The 22,918-nt window shown below is 37.4% G+C and overlaps 1 protein-coding gene and 1 long non-coding RNA gene across 3 annotated transcripts in view; both read right to left on the bottom strand.

The window, feature by feature from the left end:
* The window catches only part of LOC134535486 (uncharacterized), a 121,147-nt gene that overhangs the window by 13,693 nt on the left and 84,536 nt on the right, over window positions 1-22,918 (bottom strand). Inside the window, exon 1 of one of the 2 annotated variants that reach the window (XM_063374608.1) lies at window positions 30-713. The exons of the other annotated variant lie outside the window; for it this stretch is intronic. Coding sequence (XP_063230678.1) covers window positions 30-55 — 26 coding nt within the window. The 5' untranslated portion in view covers window positions 56-713. Of the gene's footprint in view, window positions 1-29; window positions 714-22,918 lie in introns of those variants that run through there. 2 annotated transcript variants of the gene reach the window in all.
* On the bottom strand, window positions 6,432-8,924 carry LOC134535271 (uncharacterized). Its single transcript, XR_010075596.1, has 2 exons — window positions 8,384-8,924; window positions 6,432-6,540 (listed from the first exon to the last, which is right to left on the bottom strand). It is a non-coding gene; the product is annotated as an uncharacterized LOC134535271 (long non-coding RNA).

The following is a 22,918-nucleotide window of genomic DNA, read 5'->3' as shown; positions in this document are numbered from 1 at the left end:
ATACTACTTTACTCTAATTTGCTCTATACCTGTTATTCGAAAGTGCCTGAGTCATCTTCAAAATAAACTTATTAATGATAAAATATAAGTGTCATCAGTGTCTAACAGAAATTTCAATATTTTGATTGTAACGTTAATAACAACTACACCTGCGGTCGGCCATCATTAGGTTTAAAAAAATAAATTTTCACAGATGTGAAATTCCATAGATACAGCGAACATACCGGTGGAAAAACTTGAAATTTTAAACAAAGGCCATGTTTGATTATATTAAAGCTGGGTTTACGATTGATTTCCTTAAGAATTATAACTTAACATCGAGCACACGATTAAGTCAAAACTACATTTTCCAGTTTATGATTGAAATATAAGTCGTTAATTCTAACCAATCACAGCACAAAACACATGGTTGGCCATTGTTCGAAACGGAGAAGCAGGTTTGAAATAGGTTATTGACAAATGGGATATCTATTTTTCGAAATGGATGATGATTACAAATGACAAATATACGGATTCTAACCCAAAATACTGCCTCGCTCGGTCCAATAATAAGACATAAACTTTCGGTTGAAAGGTTCCGGTTTGTTGTGATTGGTCGCTTCCCTTAAGTCTTAACGAAAAATATAAAATATAACCATTTCTGTTAAGTCTTAAGTCATCATATTGTTAGCACTCGACCCGTCAAAATTCACACACGACAATCATAAACCATTCCACTAGTTTACATAGAGTCATATGGTAAGTACACGACTAAGTCTTAAGTCTTAATTCTTAATTTTCAATCGTAAACCCACCTTAAGTTAAAAACTAGACCAAAAAGTAAAAGATAGTTATTATTTTTAAAAACTAATTTTTCAATGATCGTTTACAGTTTTTAAGCTAAGCTTTAATTGATAATTGATAATTGATAATATTTATTGTTATTAGACACAGGGTGCAATAGACATTGTCATTGAAAATACATAATACTAATATATAAATACAAATGGCAATCCAAGTTTAAAGAAAAAACATCTTAACAATATTATAATTTTACACAAACCTAAGGTAATTAAAATTTCATTTCACAACATATTTACTAATCCTAGGCTTAACTCAATTCGAACTATTTTATTGTTTAACTCATAATCTTTTTCTTTAGCAGATTGCAAAATGGCCGCACAATTATGTCATATAATATTTTTAAGATGGAGGGTTTGATAATGGTTTAGTTAAAAAAAAAAAAAAAATCATGGGGTTCTGAATAATTTCCATTTTTGGACTTAATAGTTAATAAAAGTGGAATTTTATTAGGGTAAGGTCCAAAAATTTTATGTCGTATTCAAATCAGATGGGTATGCCCTAATATTTCTGTAAAAACATTTGGAAAATTACTGCTTAAAGTTTTAATAACAAATTTTCTCTTTGCTGATATGGTTTAAAAGTATTATTATCTCCATCCTCAGCACTTGTTACTAATATGGTGACATTACACATAACTTTTAATCATGGCACCACAAATTGAATAAAAATTAGATTAAATTTAAATCTAAAATTGCCAGCTTGAAAATCAGTTTTTAAACCTGCTTTGGCGTTAAAATTGGAGCCAAGGATAAGATCAGTTGTAGCTAACTCATTGAACACTAAAAATTGACGAAAAATGTTCAAAAGAATAAATCAATTTTGATTTTAATAACTGTGGCTGTTTGAATATTCAGTGGCCGTTCTGAGGCTGTGAAACATTTGAAAGATACTTAAGGGTTTTTTTTTAATAAAATTACCATACTGAAATTATATTATAGACTCTAGAATAAAACTAAGGACTTATCTATAATAAATAACCAAGTAATTCCATGTGTACCTACCTATTAGTGTACTAGCACATGGTAACACTGTTGGGATGTATCTGAAAATATGGTGGCAGTTTCGTTTGCCTGGATTTTTTTTTTTTTTTTTACATTCTCTAAAGAATGTTGCATGTTTCAGGGCAACAGCAAGATTATTAACTGATTTGCTGGTTTTATTTATTTATTTCGGAAAATTCCTTGGTTTTAATGTATTTTCATTTTGCTGACCGCCGTGACTTCAGAATCTAAGATGGTGGACCCTAGCACCATACCACAGCCTGCAGTCTGGGCCCGGACCACCAACACACTACTCAGGATGTGGCTATAATGATGATGATGATTATGAATTACATTGTGATGATGACATTGATTATGACTATGAGTATGGTGATATTGATTAATATATATACATGTAGCGATTATAAAAATATAAATTATAAATGTGTAGGAAGCTGGCAGCATTGATTAAGTACTCATCGTGGAAAGATCCGAACATATTGAACATATTAATCGACACTGTGACTAGCCTCATAGCGTTGGGCACAGAACTGGATGGCACTACCCTGCCTGCATGCATAATCTCGTGTCAATGTGCCTGTTCCAGCCCACAGAATATCCAATTGTAATGACATAATGATAGTAATGTAGTGTGTCAAATATTGTGTATGTAGTGTGAATTTTAATAGCACATAATGAACACACTCAAATCCAAATACTTGAAATTATGTTTGTATTATTAAAAATATAACAATAAAGAAAATTAACATGTAAATTGTTGAATAGGTATTAGGCCTACTAGTTTTAATTGAAACAAAATTTTAAACTGAATGTTCTAAGATTACACAATCATATAATTACACACAGTACTAAAGTCCTTCAGTTTAAACTGTAATATAAGTACTTATGTCAATGTGTACAAGTAACTGAAGTTTCATATCAGATATGTTACAATGAAATAATCTTAAATGCTTACTAATATTTCAAGATTTATGTGTGCATTGGTGGTATTGTGTGTATAGATACTAGACAACACATTCAACATACCAAACTTCTGCAAAATACTCAGGTATCGGTAGAGCTATGAAACCATCGACAGGACTACCAGGTGGTCAGCATAGTCTCCAGAACACCAGCTCTACCAATACAGGGTGAGCTAGAACTACAACAGCAGATGTCTGGAACTCGGCTACCGCAGCCCCTCCAGGATGCTGAAAACTGCTAATGTTCTGGTACAATCTCACCAAGACGATATCGCGGATCAGGATAGAGGGCGTCGTCGGCGACACGGCTGAAACCTCCAGGCTGATGTGATGGAATCGCCCGACCCGGAAGTTCATGGCACTTCGGCGTTGCACGCTAAGGCCTACGTGATCCTACAGTTTTACTCATATTGAAGTCTGTGGTCGTCGCGAGGTATTCTCACCTCCTGTGCAGGGCCCTTGGGAATAGCGACCGCTCCACACACGAGACGTCTTGCCCGATGTACTGTTCGTGACTCTCTTTGACAATTCCTCAAACTGCATTATTACAGAACTTCCCATTCGAACTGGGTAAGGCACCAAAGATAAACATTGCTATGATAAAAAATATTTGATGATCTCATTTCTACTAATTTCCACCTGGCGAACTGTGTTCAGGTGTAAATTCACGAAGAACAGTCATTTGGAGCCAATGACACCAGACTTTGGAGCTAATGAAGCTATTTGGTGTCAAATGCAGTGGGTGCTAGTTGGAGGTATTGTAGTTAGTTGGAGTCAAATTCCATTGAAGTTATTCTGATACATTGGAGCTAGTTGGAGCCAAATGTAGCCATTGGAGTCGTAGGAAGCAACATCGGAGCAGTTGGAGCTATTGAAGCCAGTTGGAGCCATCGTAGGAGCAGTTGCAGGTATTGAAGCGAATTGGAGCAAAATTCAAATGGAGCTAGTTGGAGCCATCGGAGCCAAGTGGTGTGACGAAAATATGTTTGTTTGTTATTGAAGTGACTAGGATTTTATAGATCTGAAAAAAGTTGGATGAAAACTACTAATGTAATGAAATTATAATGTAGTGCGATGTGATGTGAATTATTATGTTAATAAATTATCTCCTAAATAAAAAATTAATTTTGTTTATTTCTGTACCTTTTGAAACTTTTCTTTAGTGAGGAGGTTAGGATGTACGACGAAGGTTTACAAGTGTATTAGGAGGCTGGGAATATGTGGTGACACAACTAAAACACTCAGCTATTAGGGCTGTGAAAGGGTCGGGAGAAGGGTAGGGGTAGGTACAGTAACAGCATCACAGGAGCATGCATCAGACGAACACACTCTTGAAATGTATCACTCTGTACAGAACTGGGATTGGGGGTGAGGAGGTAATGAATGGGGAGGGGTGTACTGTGCCATAAATACTGCACGTGTTTGAAAGCAAGCTTCAGTTTGATGGTAACGGTTTGAGAATAATATAGGAAGCTATTTCATCAACATTATGATTTTTTATTCTGGAGCGCGATTTCGAGGAGAGTGATTTGGAGTGCTCTTGGTCGAGTGTAGAGATTAGTGGGACCTGTACATCCGTACCAGGGATGGATATTTCGAGCGATGTGGAGGGCGCTGTTGGAGAGGAGTCTGAAGATGCTGAGGAGTTGACCATTGAGGAGGGGCTTGAAGACATCATTGAGGAGGTGATGTCGGCAGATAGACAGTGGGTTGAAGTGGCGACTGTGCATGGAAATGCCGCTACAGCGGAACTGTGTGCTACACATCTGTGCTTGAGAGTTTTGCATTGGGGTGGATCGATGCTGGAAAAGGTCGTGAGCGAGGCTGGGAAAGTAAAGGGGAGGATGGTAATTAATGCGATTATCGCAGGTATTGTTATGGCGAAGAGAGAGTGAGATGAGGTTTTTTTTTAATTCAATAGAATTTAAAAGTTTTTCTTTTCATATTTAAGTACTTCGATTTCTTATCATGTTTTAAATTTAATACGATTTTCGTGTATTGGGAAGTAGGTACATCTCGCAGAGACAGTAATTGCTGAGGTGAGCGTTGTAACTGTTGTTCACTGCAGTATTCATAAATCGTGTTGTAACCAGGCCCGGACTGGCTCCTTCTGGGGCCCTCGGCCAGAAACTGAAAGGGGGCCCCTACCGGGAAGTCTGTGGGTTATGGAATACCACCCAGCAAACAGAGGGGGGGGGGGGGGGGGGGAGCAGAGGCGTTCCCACCGGAAAATGTTTAGAAATTATGCGCCCGGAACTACGCCGGATCTGGAACGCGAGTACCCGGACGACGGCATTTGGCGCCCGCTGCGTGGGGCGAAGACAGAAAACTCAAGATTTTCTTCACGTTCGTTACAGAAAATTCTCACGAAAAACATTTTTTTTAGCCATCTATCTGTCCATTTTTTTTCTCCGGCCACAACGCGGACACGGGACGGCCATCTTGAGCAGGAAAAGGGGATTAGGGTCAGACAGGCCGGCGCGACAAGGCGAGGAAATGAATTTTGACCAAAATTTTTGAAAAAAATATATTTTAAGTAAGTAATTGTATTGTTTCAACTGATTAATTAAAACAAAACTCCATATTTTTTTTAAGTATGCCTTTATAAAACATAAATTGGTGAATCTTACAATAAGTTATTAAAATAAAAATATAATGGGATAAGAAAATTATCAACAAGGAAACCAAGCCTAATTTTACTACTGTATACTGTATTATATGCAAGTTAAATTAATAGAATAATATAAATATCCCAACCAGCAAGGATATATTTAAAAAAATATTTTTTTAAATATTACAAAAATGATTTTAAAATGTATTTAAAATATGTATTAAACTTTGCAGAAACATTGCAGCAATGTTATGAGTAGCACAAACCCATTGCAAATGAAACATTGTTGCAACATTTCAAAACATTTTAAAAATATAATGTAAAAACATATATAAAATGTACAAAAAATGATTACGATAGCAAAACAAAATATTTTAAAAACATTAAATAAATATTAATAAAAGGTTCCAGCAATATTGGTGCAAGATTTTGAACACTACTGTTGCAAATGAAACATTTCTGCAATTACATATGTACATGAAATAAATATTAAGAAATGAATGCTGCAAGATTTTGAGCAAGCCTGTTGCAAATGAAACATTGCTGCAATATTTAAAGTATATGGAATAAATATGAATAATTGGTTGCTGCGATATTTTGAACACACCTGTTGCAAATTTAACATTTATGCAAAAAATTTTAACTTGCAAAACAAATTTTGCAAAATTTTTATGAAATATTAACAAAAGGTTACTGCAATTCAGCTAAAATATTACAACCCTATTGCAAAAGGGACATATTTATAATATTTTTCAAATGTTGGTAGAGCACATCAAGCACCACTGTACATGGACTGTCATTGTATTCTGCTGATATGAAACTCAAAATAAGTAATCGGCGAAGTACCAGAAAAAAAAAAATCTACATGAGATATGCTTAGGCAATCTCCCTGTCAATACAATTACATATGTGACTGAACACACTCTCCACTAATATTTACTATACAAATTTCTTCTTTCATGCCAAAAGAGGGGAAAAAGGGGGAGGAAAATGTTGAAGAAAAAATATGCATGGTTTAACAATGTAAGCACTCAATTTTTATTTAACATAGCACAATCAGCAAACTGTCCACCCTCAGTTTAGGAACTCGTGTTCATCTCCCTTATTCTGAGCCGAAGCACTCCTACAACACATAAAGGATTAATTTATCTTCTTTGTAAGCACCAGCTTCATACAGTGTTCACTCTAGGTTCAAATCTAGTTGTGTAGCCTCTATATCTGAAACTGTCTGGTCTTGTGCTATTTTGAATAGTAGAAATTTTTGGATAATAGTATATTTCTTTGGGGAGGGGATAAAAAAATTAATAACTACATATATGTATTTTACAGTAAAAACCCCCATTAACAAATATTCTTTATATCTAGCAGAAAAAAATACACTCTTACAGAAAATGTTGGAAATATAATTCTAAACAAAATATCTCCCATCATTTTTTACCTGATACGTTTTTAAAGTGACATCTGCACATCACTCTTTCTTTGTCTAAACGCTGTAACGACAGCCTAAGTCGCAAATGTAGCATCCAATAAAGAACACACAGTTGAGAAAATGTCAAATCCAATTTTTAACAAAATATCCCCTATGTTAGTTCTCAATTTAGTAAGATTTTGAAGTTAAAAATTAATGAGTTCTCTTAAAAAAACAATATTTTATTTTGCAAAGTGTGTGAGGCACACACTATGGTCTGTTCTAGGTGTGTGCAACTTGTTATAAAACCCACAAACAATAATATTTTCATGCAAAACTTGTATTCAAATCGTTAAGCAACATGTTTTTAGGCTATCTAGCGAACACCCATTCATATCAAACAAATTTGTGCCCTATCAATTATGACAGCGGAGATTCCGTAGTGTATTTCTGCTGTATGCAAACAATTGCCATATATACCAAAAATAATTATTTTATTTATTTTTTCTCAAACTACCATGAGGCCCTGTACATGTGCAATAACAGGGTTGTTTAACTTAGTTGTTGAAGGATGTGTTTCAAAATCTGTCAGGTCATCACAAACGAGAAAATTTACATTTTTATTCCTACTGCATGCCTTTTTCCCCCCTCAAATTTGGAATTTCTTATCTCCGCCGCTTTTAATGAAAAGAGGAAGTTGAAGAGCATCTAATAAAGGTATTTTCGGACTTTTAACATTTTTTTTCGCAAATACCGCTCAACTACATATGATGAAATTTAAAAATTCGATATCTCCTAAAGTATTTGGAATTTCTTACCTCCGCCGCTTTTAATGAAAAGAGGAAGTTGAAGAGCGTCTAATAAAGGTATTTTTGGATTTTTAACATTTTTTTTCGCAAATACCGCTCAACTACATATTTACCATATATTGGGTTCCTTACCCCAAAACTATATAAAATATACACCAATTCAAAAACCATCCCATTATAGAAAAATTTACTAAATTACACTTAGTTTTATTTCCAAAACAATTTTTTTTAACCCTCCTTTCTTAACGCCAGAGTCTGGAAGGTATACCTACTTGCTAAAAACGCCAAAACAATAATTTTATGGGACCGCCCCGTTGAGCCAAACAATACCAACAGAGCCGATTAATTAGCCCTTGTCACTTTTCCGCAAGTTGTGTTAAAAAGAGTAATTTTTTTAGCACAAAATGAAAGTATTGTCAATTTTTAAATTTTTTTTTAAGGAAGACGGACTAGTCATGATAATTACCGAATATGTTTATTCCAAATGTTCAATCAAGACCTTGACACTTTTACGCAACTGTGGATAGCCATGTAAATATTTATCGTATTTAAATTGTGTCGTAGATGTGCTTATATGATAAAGGAAGGGTTTCTACTACAATGCATTCAGATTTACCCCCTAAAAAAAAGTAAATACTATTTGCCTGTACCTACTCAAGATGTTATTACTTCTAGGTTAACAAAATCACTTTGTTATGAAAAATTAAACAAGTTATTCCTGAACTAGTAAACAGAAAACTATAATTTACCTGCAATGTGTACGTCCACATTTCACGATTATTTATTACCAACGCACAAACAAATAGCCCAAATAACACCTTTCACTTTCACCACATACAGGCCTACACTGAGTTTTTTTTTTCTCTCATCGTCCAGCGTCCACATTCTTTAAGTACCGAGAGGTCTTGTCCAGAGATTAGCAAAAGCTTTACATTATCTACCTAGCCCTACACCGCAGAAAAAGTAATTGGTATCTGCGGGAACACTTCCTTGAGAATAATTCAATGCAACACGTAACAAAAACAAACACATCGTAGCCACCATTTTCGTTTCTGTGTAAGCACAAAAAAAAATCATTGCTGGTTCTACCAATAGGAAATAAGAAACAGATACTGCTGAAATGAAAGCAGCTTTGCTTTTAAAACTTTCTGCAAAACACAATTTTATGGTTGAATAGAATTCTGCATCTATGGTTCAGTTTAATTTCGGTCTCGATCATGGCTGTGGTTTCAATAAGCATCGCTGCAGTAGCTCCATCCAGTTTCATTAAATAAAAAAAATTATTTCCAATTTCTTAACGATTAAGAGAAATATTCAAAATCAATGGTTTTAAAGGTTTTATTAAAAATGTTTTGATAACATGTTTAATGAAATATTTTTCGTGCAATATTAAACAAAGGTTTTAAAAAGACCTTATAAGTAATGTTATACAAACAACATATTTAAAATGTTTCTTTATTAATGTTTTTCAGGAAACATTTTATATATATTATAAAAATGTTTTATTTTACAAATATTGCCAGTGCAATGAAGAACTATTACAAAAATATTTTTAAAATATGTTTCTGCTGCTTGGGATGCTATGTTTAATACACTTTGATTAACAATTTTTAAAAATGAGCATTTTTAATTACAACAAACAAACAAAAATATTTTTTTTCAAATTAAAATAACAAAATCATTAAGTTCCTCTTTTTATCTTTGATACCCTATTCAATTGTACCTAATAAGAAAACAATCTATAAAGAGAAATCTAAATAATTATTTTCAGATAAACACAAATAAAATAATCTTTTAAAATAACTATTATAACTAACCCAAAAGCTTTTTCGTAAGTTCATTACTGGTTGCAGCTACTCCATCTATAATTTCGGCTTTATCTAATCCGTAAAATAAGTCTCTCCTAACATTAATAAAAAGTAGGCTTGATAAGAGCTCTTGGCTTAAAGCTGACCTTAGTCGGTTCTTAACAATTTTAAGTTTAGAAAAAACTCTTTTAAATGTAACTTATGTGCAAGGAATAGTTAGCACAAATTTATAAACTACATACAGATTTATATAGATCCCAGATTGTGTGAGATCAAAAAGAACAGAAAAAGCACATGACAAACATCGACAACATCGTTTCTTTTCGGAGCAGTTGACACCTATAGGTTTTTCTGGTGCTTTTTCTTTTTCTGATGCTGACTCAAAATCGTCATCTTGATCTTCACTGTCTGTGTTTTCGACACCCACAATTTGTTTTTCTTCAATTTTATCTTCCTGTATGAAATTGCTGTACTGAGCTGCAAACTGTTTCAATTCTATCAGTACCCTGATTCTGTCAACTTTACACAGTTTAGAGACGCTTGAAAGGGCTTCTGCGGGAAATTCATCAAGCTTCAAAATAGTATTAAATTTCTTTCGATCCAACCAGGAACAGTCTTGTAAAATTTCTTTGTTGGGGCAAAATCTCTCTTCGATACTTATCCTAGCACAGTCTAAAACAGTGAAAAAAATCAGTCTGTAACTTTGAGTAGTTGACAGTTCAGAAGCTTCGTCTTTAGATTTTTCCTCAGGCAACATATTCTTTTTTGACGTTCTTTTATTGTTAAAGTCTAACTCAATTTCAATGTCAACTTCGTATGTTCTAACTTTTCATTGAGAGCACTGGCATATGTTTTTGTTTTTGAGTACAAAGCCTCAAAGTGTACATAATTTCTTTTATTTTTCACTTGCTGGAGTAGTGTTTGAACCAGGTCCCAAGCGATAGAGTAGTCAATATTTTTACTTTGCAAGTACTTGGAAACAGGGGAAGTAACTAAAAAATAAATCAAGCAATACAAAAGACATGAATAGGTTCTTAAATTTAGACCAATGACTTATCAAATTCCTTGCTGTGAATTTTGATTTACAGTCAAAACTTCCAACTGATATTTTTTGTAAAACCGACATAAGATTAAATAATTTTGCTGTATTTGAATTTTCTTCACAATTCAAAAACTCTTCATCAACAATTGATGAAAGAATTTTGTGTTTGCTCCACCATCGCGTCGCTCCTATTTTTTGTAACCTATATAACTTGTCATGTGCAGTGTGTTTTTTATTTGTTTCTTCTTCACACACTGCCATTCTTTTGTGCGACAAATTTAGAAAAACCGCCGTCTCTTCAACCAAACCAAATAAGTTTTCTTCTTGCAGTATTTTAACAGTCGTATCAGCAACTACTAAGTTTAGCACATGTGCCATACAATGGGTATACATAAGATCTCCGTTGTCCTTCTTGAGATTGGCTTGCAGACCGTTGTAGCATCCTTTCATGTTACTAGCTACGTCAAAAGAACAAGCAATAATATTTGATGTAGCTATGCCAAATTTTGCTAGAGTATATTTCGCAAGTTCATACAAAGCAAGTCCACTTGAATCATCAACTACTGTCATATCTAAAAGTTTTTCATATATTTTTCCTTGCATTACATAGCGAACACATATAGCCAACTGATCCATTACAGCAACATCATGTGTACTATCTACTATGAACCTGTAATTTATGCTATTTTGAAGGTCGTTCAAAATAATACGACCTATTGAGCTTATTACTTTGATCAACTTGTTGATAAAGGTTTTCGATAAAAAAAATGTGAGTAAATAACCTCGTCCAATAGGCGTAGGCCTTTGAGTGTTCTTTCCTGTGGCTATTCTCTTATTTATTATTTTCTTTAGATGTTTTTTGCTTTCTTCAATACACATTGTGATGTGATTTTGCAAAATAACATCATAATTTGCGACCAACATCACAAGTTCCAGAAAATTTCCATGGTTTTCCACAGAGCCAAGCCTATACGGTACGCTCCTTCTGCTTTATCACCTCTATAGGCGATTCCTTGCTTTCCAATAAATAAAACAATGTCAATCAAACGTTGCACAACCAATCTTCTGGTCTGAACTTCTTTTTCTCGCTTTTTTGTTTGTTTGGTAGCTAAAAGAGTTGAGATGTCAAAACATTTTTGGCTTTGAAAATCTGCTGTCACCGCGAGTTCATGGTAATGAGAGTCTTCATGAATCTCAATAGCTTTGTAAACATGTTTGGGAGAAACATCGTGACCAATAATAAATGTAGAATCTCTATGATATGTACCTCCAAACGCCATACAACACGAGCAGTACACTTTGTTAAGCTGAACTGAGTATGATAACCATTTTTCAGTGAAATTTATCACCATTTGGCAGAAGTCGATAATACAGTTTGAAGGCTCAAATGGCAATTTAGTTCCTTTTCCTTCTTTCGCTTGAATTGGGTGCTTCTCCATAAAAGATTTTTTGACTCCGATCGGGTCATTTTCGTTTGGGCAGATGAAACAACCAAGTTGTTCCACAGCAGCATCAGGTGTCTCCTGGTCATCTCCTTCATCGGTGTTTTCTGAGTCGGAGCTCGAACTACTTATTTCTTGATGAACCGCTGCCGAGATGAAAAGATCTTAATGATGGACTGTCTAAAACAGGATGATCGTAAGCAGGCGTAGTTTTTTCCTTCTCAACACTACAAGACGAAGTACTAGGAGTAGACGCAGGCTTAAATAAAGGAGGTGACACTGGATCATCAGTCTCTGAAAACAAATACATACCTAGTCGCACTATAGCTAAAATATGACGTTAACAGTTTAGTTTTTTTAGAAATTAATTAAATCTTCTACTGTAAGTGTTGAATTTAGTCATCAAAGGACATCATAGAGGAAACACTCCAATATGTCAACTTGATGCCTTGCAGTAACTACAATTTTTAGTATTTCCTATGTGAAGCAATTAATATTTAAGAAACGGAAATATTGATAACAGTGTTATTGACACGACTTATATTAAAACCACAAGCAGGCAGTTACAAAAATAAATAGTTTGTCGCTGTAGCATAAAATACTTTCGGAAAGAGGTATTAAAAGTGCCGTGATCGAATTTGGGGGGGTGAGGGGTGTTCACAGCTTAAACAGAGATGACGAATGGAGAACGAGACAGCTGCATTATCGCTTCCCACGGAAATTCCGAAATACCGTAGTGTTATCAACGTGTCTTCTGTCAAGTCTAGATGACATTCGAGAGGCAGTAAACAACTGCTGTTAAAACAGGCAAAAGTAACGCAGTTTCGAGGCAGAGCATGTTTTTCAACTAAGCTATCCCATCCCTCCGCCAGGCACGTGAAGTTAAGGCGTTCGTGTCTGAAAAAAAAAATGTGAAAACGTTAAAAGTAGTTTTATTTAAGTAGAAATTCGTGAAAAAGACTGAAATAATTAGAAAATCGCGTTTTAACATCCAAACATCACAATTCGCATTATTTTTCGAGTTTTTCACGATCGTGATTTTTTCAGGTCCCTACGATTGATAACTAATTCAACTTACCTGTATTTGAATTTTCATTGTGTACTGAATGATAACTAAGTACCTGAGAACTGGAATTAGAAATAGCTAACCAAGTGTTCAAACTTTGCGGGCTTTTAACATTTTCTGAAATTTTATTTTTCTGTCCTTTTCTTTTACTAGCGCCACTTGGATACACACGTTTCATATTTTCTGAACTTAATGATGCGGTTTTGTTCAAATCCGAACCACTTTTCGCGCACACATTAGTTGCTGTTAATTTTTAAAATAAACTTAACACAATTTAGCCGATTACATACAGAATAAACGTACTGCAATTGCGACATGCAATGCAACGCAGTTACTGAGCTGTCAGCTTGTCACTTCACCTACCGCCAGCACTCCCCCCCCCCCCCCCCCCCCCCCCTATAATGTACGAAATGCACGCTCAGCGAGGGGGAAGAGCGACATCAGTCCATACTGATAAGAGTCTACGACGCCCCTCGCATGTCGCTAGCTAAATATGTGCTAGGGAGGTTTTAGGTGTATACGACGTAAAGTATCACCAACGTAAAACGTAAAATATGTGACCCAAAATGAAAAATACACAGAGGCAATTTTGTAAATCTATAAAGTATTTCGTAGAAAAAAAATTATTTGGGGGCCCCCTTGGGGGGCCCTCCTGGCTCGGGGGCCCTCGGCGATCGCCGACTAGCCGACCTGACCAGTCCGGGCCTGGTTGTAACGTAAAATTATATGTTTTGGATATGGTCTATCTCAGGGAGAGTGAACACGTCCAATACTCTGTAAATATGAATAGTCATATTTTTTTTGTAGTATAATATCACGCATGATAAAGATTACACATGTATTTTTTTTTCCTTTCATTAATAACCTTATGGGAATGAAAATATACGCAAAATACTTAAATGCGTGCTTCCATGCAACTTTTAAAACACGCATATGTAAACATGTTCCTGCTTGGTAGAGCTGTTGATAAAATATTACTTGTGAGTGAGGACTCTGAAAATGTCTGGTGCCTTTGTATAAGCTGGTGTGACGTCTAGGATGAAGTAAAAAATAAAATATATAAATTAAATTTCTTGGAAGACAAGTTATTAATTTGCTAAGTATTATTAAATTAATAGTATTATTACTTTAAAATAATTGTAAACATCGAATCCTAATCGATGAGATATTTAATTAGAAATGATAAAACATACCTGAGGTTATGCATATAAATATTATATATTATTATGTTCTAAAGAAAAAAACGGCGATAAAAACCAGCATCATAAACAAAATAGCTGAGGATTTTGTAAATTTTGAGGATTAAAAATATTGATATTTTTGGTTCATAAGGTTCATAACTATACTGGTAGGAAATAAAAAATCAAACTGTAAATGCATGAGGAATAGCGTCACAGACCTACTTTAGGATCCAACACCAGAAACAAAGATGGAGACATCCATCAGATAAAATCAAGATGGTGGTTTCTAGAACGAAAAAATAATATGGCTGACTGCAGAAGACGAAATTAATACATAACGAAGGGTGTAACGCACATCAGTGGGGTGCTCGACCCAAAAAAATGGCGGAAAGTATGGGAAAACAAAATGGCAGATGTGATGTCATCATTCAAATTGGCGGAATGTTCTGGAAAACAAAATGGCGGAATCCATGATGGCCGCCAAGGTCAAAAGTCAAAGTCAAAGGTCATCCAAGATGGTCGTCGGAAATGATGTAATCCAAGATGGCCGCATTGGCTCCTCGACTCCCGATCCAGGACCCAGTAACCCAGAAGCAATTATATAATTATAAATACTTTGTTGAAATTTGTTTCCTGTGTTTCAGATCTCTGATGCATGCATGATGCTCTCAGAAATAGCATCGATAACTTCGTGGAAATAATCGTATTTCGTTCCAAAATTCTTGTTTCCACAAGTATCTTGTAATTTCGCGAAAAACATTCGAAACCGCTGAATTTTGTCTTTTTTGCGAATTTTACGCTTTACCATTGGCGCGAAGGAACACAATCGCTTATCTTTGAGCTCGTACTGAGGCATGCACCACGGGCCTGGGAAACAGTCGATAAATAACAACTGATTACAAGTGATAACATTATCAGACATTCTTCCCAGAGCTTATCGCAGCTTTTGAGATCTAAGTTACGTCAGGTTTCCCACGCACGCCGGCTTTGAACTTAGCGAGAAGCGAGCACTCGGACATCCACTAGCGTCAGCCATGTTCCTGGAACAGTTTGTTGATGACGCAGTAAGACAACGCTCAGGTCGACAAGCACACACAATGCCTCGGGGGCGAGTGGAACAGGAGAACCCAGAGAAAACCACCCGACTGTGAGGATCTGGGCTGCCTTCCGCCAGGACTCTACCCCGCAGAGCCTCAAGAGACTGTGCAGAGTAGTTCCTTGGTACCTCGTGGTTTAGGAAACGATGTAAGGTTGGGTTTAGGAAGTTATTATATTCCCTTGAGGTATTTTTGGCTGGCAATGCAGGATTCATGAGCCATCATAACTCAATGAAGTCTCAAGACTACAGCAGTTCAGAGGTGAAAGAGTTTGCAGAAGAAACTGAGTTCTAAGTCGGGGAAGTTGATGCTCGACGGAGACATCCGCAATTCGAAAAGACATCCCATGCCTAAACATTTCTCAGAATACTGAAGCTTCTTCTTAAAACAATTAGTCTGGGTTTCTTCGTCAGACAACTGCAATGAAATTACATACGTCTATAATTTTCCAGAAAACGTCACATGACGTGTATACATTAGGATGGATCCTTTACACTCAGTGCTGTTGCTGGCCAGTAGAGTGCGGCTAGAGCCAGTAACAAGCGGCTGTGCAGCGCTACACTGTGTTCCAGTCTAGCGTGCAGCCACGACCAGTAAAAGAGTGGCTGTGCAGCCAGAGGTGACAACTCATGGGCGCGCAGAGTACAAAATGGTAGTGATTTTTCTTAAGTATAATCGATTTAAATTAATGTTTTACTGATGTAATTTCTACAGCTATGCACAACTTATGCCAGACTGCTGCGTAAACACACAAGGTTGCTCACTGCTGTGTGACCGCACAGGGTTGCCAGACTGCAAGTCCGCCACGCATCTTGAAACTAGATTTAACTTTAAACATAGAGACTTTCGATGGCAAAATATGAATATACCATTATTCGATCTGAGTAAATCACTGAAACTTCAGTTTTTATATGACTTTAGTCTGGAATTGAAAAAATATATTGCCTGAGATCTTTAAATGAAAATATTATTGATTTTGTTTTATTTAGAGCTTTAGAAGTAAAAATGTTTTGGTTGTTAGTAATTTCAGTAAAGGACCATTCATCTGATACTAACAGAAAACCTATAATATAAAATACGCTAAGTTCAATAGTGATACCACAGGATAGTGAAAGATCTATTACATAGTTTTGATGATTTATCAAGATATCATAAATTCTTTAAAAGAGCCTTTAAACGGGGTGTTATTTTTTTTTTAAAAAAAGTTCAGGTTCCCCATTAGACTGGGAGTTATTCCATACCACACACAACAGTCTGATCATTCTTTCACCCCCCTCCCCCCTCAGTCCTCAGGGTGCACCAGCTGTTATAGCATCGAGACGACTTTTAGCAGTTCTGTCTGCATGTATAACACTCAGATAACACTATCAATGAAAGACAATGGACACGTGTACGCATGGCCCCCACAAGGGTGGGCCTGGGTGGACCTGGGTGGGCCTGGGTGGGCCTGGGTGGACCTGGGTGGACCCCTGGGTCCCGGGCCAGGCCCTGTTTATTTTTAAATGTTTAACTATCATAATTTTTTTACAAAATAAAAAAAAAACACAATGGATATGTTATAAATGAAGCTTAGTTTGGAATTGCAAAATAGTAAGCATATGTATACCCTGTATTTAGGTTAAGTAACCTTCTAAAAAGAGTGTAGGTGAGGAATAACCATGCAATTATAATGTAGCACGTGACTGTAGAATTTGTTGTTGTGGTAGGGAGGGGTAGGGAGGGGTAGGGAGGGGTAGGGAGGGGTAGGGGAACCCGTCTCCGGTCCTGGGTCCAAGGCCCGTGATCGAATGTGGGAGCCATGCGTGTGCATTAAACTCTGAATCGGATGGGACTTCGTATATATATATTTTCCATCTGATCACGAATGTATTGAGTGTTTTCCTCCACTTGGATCGAGTGCGACCAGAGGGGGCTGGAGTGCTGCCACCTGGCGTGGCCTTATCTCATCACACTCCGGCAGAGTGCGTCACACGGGCGTGCCTCTACGCGCCGCGTGACAGCTCCTGTGGAGCTACCTGGTCGCCTGCCCGTGACTGCCCTTCGCTCGGCGTCCATAGCAACTGTATCCGCGTGAACACAGTGGCTTCGCATCTGGGTCGGACTATTCGCCATGGGAAGCCTTCTTTTCACAGACGAGAGAGCCAAAACCCGAAGTTCCCCGAAGTTCATGTTTTTTTTTCCATATCTTTAATGTAGCTATCCTAACCAAATCAACCGTCCACAATGTTTTATAGTATTTATAATGTAGCTAACTTAACCTAATTGACCATTAGTATCCTTTTATCAACACCGCTATATTTATTTACAATGAACAAAAAAAACCGAAGATGCACGATCGGGCGTTTTGCTTTCTCGTCTGTGAAAAGAAGGCTTCCCATTCGCCATTTCGTGCACCACTGTTCCAGTAGTATGGAGCAGTGTGGAGCCTTTCTGCTGCAGGATTTACAATTCCACACCTACTAACAATACTGCATCGTCCGTGTACAGGCCAAACTGCACTAGGTTTGTGGCGGTACACTTTATATATGTTAGTGAGAAACGTTGTTTCTGCCATTGTACGAAAGTTCAGCTCAGGACACTTATCACACACAGCTCTAGTTTGTGCGTTTTGAAGTTTTCGTTCACTGGACTAATAGTTTTCAGCTAGAGGATGGGAGGGACGGGAAACCAATTGCTGCTTTCAGGGTGTTTTTATAGGTTGTCTCTATTCTGTCACTGGAGCAGACATGTTAGTTCGAGAAGAATCCTTGTTTGTAGCATGTAGGGTGAACGCGTGAAGTTTGCCAAAAAGAAACCTAATTCATTATCATGCGTGTTTGTTATGCGCATAACACAAGCATAATGGACAGAAAGACTTGGATTTTCAATTTTAAAAAAAAGTATCAGTAATAGTAGGTGGTGCGCACAAGATTTGACCGCCATGTTTTCCAACCTACTGACTCACAATAGCGCATGAGAGATGAGATAGCTCTTGTTCATAGAAGAGATATGAATATATTTTGTTATCTTAATGACGCGTGGCACAACAGCCAATGAGAAAATAGTAGGGTGCCCTTTTACCGGGTCTTATTTATAAATCATGTTGTGGCAAGACATCGTTGAGATATTACAATTCTAAGGCAATTTCTGCTTTAAAAATCAGTTAATTAAATTACTTAGAAAAAACCACTAGTGATAAATGCAAATACAAAAAAAAAAACTTTTAACAATGTTTCTTTGTTAGAATTGTTAAATAACAGTTTTACAAGCAAACAGCAGGAAAAGTGGTTCTCACCCCCTCCCACCCCACCCCCTCCCGTCGAAATGAAATCCCACGCTCGCTCTTGGTCACGTGATACACCTAGTTACTTACTAAACCTACCAACAGATGTCGGATACAGCGCGACATTTCATTGGCTGAAATCAACAGAAAGATTTCAATTGTGATCCGAGTGCCCAGTCGAGTGCATTGCCTGCTATGCACTCGCTTATCATTATTATCATTAGTTAATTGTGAACCTAGCTTAACTGTTCATATCCGTGCACGACGCATGAGTTTCAACACAGCATTCTCATGCAACAGAAGAATACCGGACTTGTTTAAAATGTTTGATGTTCGCAGGCTTCCACGGCCCTTGTCTCAAGCAGCTTGGCTTCTGGGTTGTAGCCGCGTCCTCGGCGAATAATTCACCGACGTTTCGGTCGACATTGCAGTCGCCATCATGTCGACCGAAACATCTTTGAGTCAGTCCAAAGTCAGTCAATCCTTTAAACGTGTTGTGCCATATAATTCCCAGCTGGCGTGGTTTGGGTTGTGATTGAACGTTCTTGTAAAGGTTGTTCGGAAATTGCTGGACGTAATAAACCGGCAGCAGGGAATGCTTACACTAGCAAGTATTTGGTTAAGGAACACAAGTTACGAAACACAACCGTGCAATGTTACAGGATCAAAGAGTAGCGCGCAAGTTTGGAACTGGCTCACATTTTGGCGTTACTCCAACGACTTAGAGGACGCGTGATCTCTATCTATTACCTTAAAATTTTAAAGGGCTCCGCAAAAGCAGTTTGACGACCAGGGTTTAACGTTATGAGTTAGCCGTACGTCTACAACACGATGGATGGTTGAAATACATTTACTTGTTGGTTTGGGGCTGTTAGCGCAGTGTTGTATGTTCCGCTCTGAAGACAGTTAAGAGACACCCTGGCGACTTGACAGTGGCTCCTCTGGTGGCCGCCGGAGGCGCCGGAACCGGAAGCCGCGGCTATCTCCGCGGCGGGAAGTGGCCGCGTCTCTCCCCCCCCCCCCCCCAGGGCCACGTGGCACAGGCGTGGCACCCCCCCCCCCCCCCCCCCAGGGCTGTGTCTTGTGTCTGAGCTAGTGAGTGTCCAGATAACAGAGAGTTGTAATGTACGGTATTGTAAAAACGTTACTTTAGATATTGCTCACGGTAGGTATGTTCATTTAAAAGGACGTATTAAAATATTTTATAAGGTATGAAATGATTTAGAGAATCAGGCAGATATTTATTACACAGCAGCGGCACACACAGACATTTTTGGTGGTTGTCCGAAATAAATACTATGCTAATTATTTTCTACTACTGCCGCTACTGCTGCTGCCAATACTATTGCTGCTACTACATCTAACACTTGAGCGAGTTGAATGTTGGGGCTTTACAGAGTTGCAAACTGGGGGGACAGGATTCCAAAAGGATATCTCCATTAATGAAGGTTTATTTATTAACTAATTTCTAATCTTGTCTTTAGATTCTTTCTAAGTCTGGTGGTGATCACAAAGCTAAAAGCACTTTAGGAAGTTTGTTAAGTAAACTCCCCACTGCTGCTCATCTTTTGCCTCGCACTTGTGCGCCGACACAATGCCACGTGCTCTGAAGCCTGCCTCTCGTCGCCCGCTATCGCTCGCCAAGCCTCCCTCTCACTGCCCTGTCTGGCGTGCCCGCACCGCGTGGTGTCCCAGAGTCCCCGAGCCGCCCTCCTTGTTCTGCGCCGACATCGCTCCAAGCCGCGAGAGTATAGCGACCTGCTAGCACGAGAGTCCATGCGGAGGGGGTGACCGGTCAATGGAAGCTATACTCTATGTACAGGGGCGCAACAACTAAATTTCCAAAGTGGGGGCAATATACCATTTTATAAAGAATATATCGATCCCCCCCCCCTATTGAAGCGGGGGGTCCGGGGGTTCTCCCCCGGGAAAATTTGTATTTCAAGGTGGAAAATGGTGTTATTTAAGCAGTTTTATTATCTAAAAATTTATTACACAGCACTTTCTTTGCCCCCGTTTGCCCCCACTTCAAGGTTTCAGGGGGGGGGGGTAAAATACCCTTCCCCCCCCCTGTTGTTGCACCCCTGACTTTATCGTGTTAATGCTTATCGATTATCACCTCTGCAAGAAGAGACCATTTCGTCTGGTATTGCTGTTTGTGTGTGCATCGCAATGTTTGTTGTGTTAATTATTATTCTATCATTGTATATATATAATATTTGTTTGTTTGTTTGTTTGTTTATCGTCTTTTTTGGTGGCGAAGTTAAGGCGGTACGCCTTCTCTTACACTTAACCACTTTTCTGCAATTACATCAAAGATTTGAATATTAAAAACTAAGCATGACATAGACTAAATATTAAGAGAACAAATTAAAATTTTAACTTAATGTTCAAATATTAACTATTACAAAAGATTCAACCATAACTAATTATAAAGTAATTAAAAACTAAGCATAGACATACATAAAAAGGAAAGTAATTAAACATACAGCAAAAAGTATCAAAACCGAAAAAAAAAAAGAAAAAAAACATTAGGTGCTACTACATTAAAACCAGTCACTCGCACATTCACACACAGAATCAAGCAGTAGGGTAGCAGTGAAGTGGTCATGGTAAGCAGTTGTTACAAATATGTTTTTCCAGCCTGTACTTAAAGGATGCTAGATTTTTTGTTTGCCTTGTCGCTTGGTCTAATTTATTCCAGAGCCTGCTACTCACGGTTGCAAAAGATTCCGACAGACATTTGGATGAGTGCACTGGGATAGATAGCATTGGGTTGCGTGTGGATCGTGTGTCATGACTATGGTAACTATGTAGGTAATTAATACCGGCTGACATATAATGAGGCCACGGCCTCTGAAATCAATGTACTCATTGAATAAATATCATTTTTGGAAACCGAACCATGTTTCGGTCGGGAGAAGGGGAGGCCCGTGCTGTACCTCACATGATCACTTCAGCTGCCAGTTCGCACTGCCCAGTCCGGACCTACAGTCTGGACTGAACTGAGGCCTTCTCCACGCATTATCAGTCTTGAGGTTACTGTTGCTTTCCGATGTATCGTTTCATCGTGTGATGTGCAAGAAGTTTTGGATGTTGCAATGATTGCTTTTGCACTTGAAGCATAGAAAAAGGGGGGAGGGGGGGGGGGAATTGTAAATAAACCAAAGGTTATAAATAAAGATGTCTGCCACGTGACTCAGCTGATGGACTGGAGAGACACTGTTCCCACACAGGGCCACAGTCCCAGCTGACGACAAGCTGTCAGCTCCGACTGATAGGTGCATCGACCTGCCACTCGCACTGCGCTCCAACTGTCCGGCCAGAAAAGACAGGTTTGCTACATACTAAATAAAATAACACGAGTCGATAAACAAGAAGATCTTGGTAATGTACATTATCTAAAAAAAAATTTTTAATGCATCAAAGAGTTGGTTGCAGGTTATACTGCCTAGGAATGTTCTGACTATTGACAGACATGCAATACTTCGGACTTCTTTGTAAATGAATGCATTTTATAACTGGGAACGAAGGAATGATGTGCAATAATTAAAACAAAAACAATCAATAATAAATATATTTATGATTACACTCTTGATTCAGATAATTTAGTGTATCATTTTCGTCTAATATTTGTGATCACATTATATGCATATGATATAAAACATTTTATAAGGCTCTAGGCTCTAAGTTCCAAGTCAGTTCCTGTCTAGTTGAATATATAAGTAAATTGTGATTTATCTAGCAATATATGTGAAAAGCCCTTATATGCATGATAAATTCAAAAAAAAAACATTTGAGTGCAGTTGTAAGTATAACTCGTGCAAGTGTGCATTATAACTGTAATATAGCTCCATTAAACATTCATTTAAACTTCTCTGCTGATTTCTTCAAGAGTAGTTGTGATGGTGTTGGTGTAGTTGTGATTGTGAGTTGAAAGTGAATATGTGGACTTGTTAATATGTTGAGTAGGTTACTGTCACTGAGAATTTTAAATGACTTAACATGCATGTTGAGGTTTCATATAACTGGTTCGCAATACTTCGAAGCAACGTAAGATAAATATGTGATTGATGAAATAATAACTCGTGAAGATTGTGTTATTAAATACTTATGTATGTAAGAGATCTCTGCTTCCTTTAATTGGTTAATCTAAAGCGACCATGGAGTATATAAGCTGCAATGCCAATATCAATCCATCAGTTTGTTACTGGCTCTTTGGGATAGCCTTATTCTGAAATGGGCCAAACATTTAGTGGTAGAACGATTGAATGATTGAAAAACCTTACACATACGTTTATTTAGTACTAGCTAAGGGCAGGCATGCGTTGCAATGCTTCATTCATTTTTTTGTAATTTGTTTGAAGTAGGTACACATATACAAAG

Source organism: Bacillus rossius, chromosome 8 (genome assembly GCF_032445375.1).
Source record: "Bacillus rossius redtenbacheri isolate Brsri chromosome 8, Brsri_v3, whole genome shotgun sequence".
Lineage (NCBI taxonomy): Eukaryota > Metazoa > Arthropoda > Insecta > Phasmatodea > Bacillidae > Bacillus > Bacillus rossius.
Note: the sequence above shows the minus strand (reverse complement) of the source record. Positions and strands in the feature narration are given on the sequence as shown.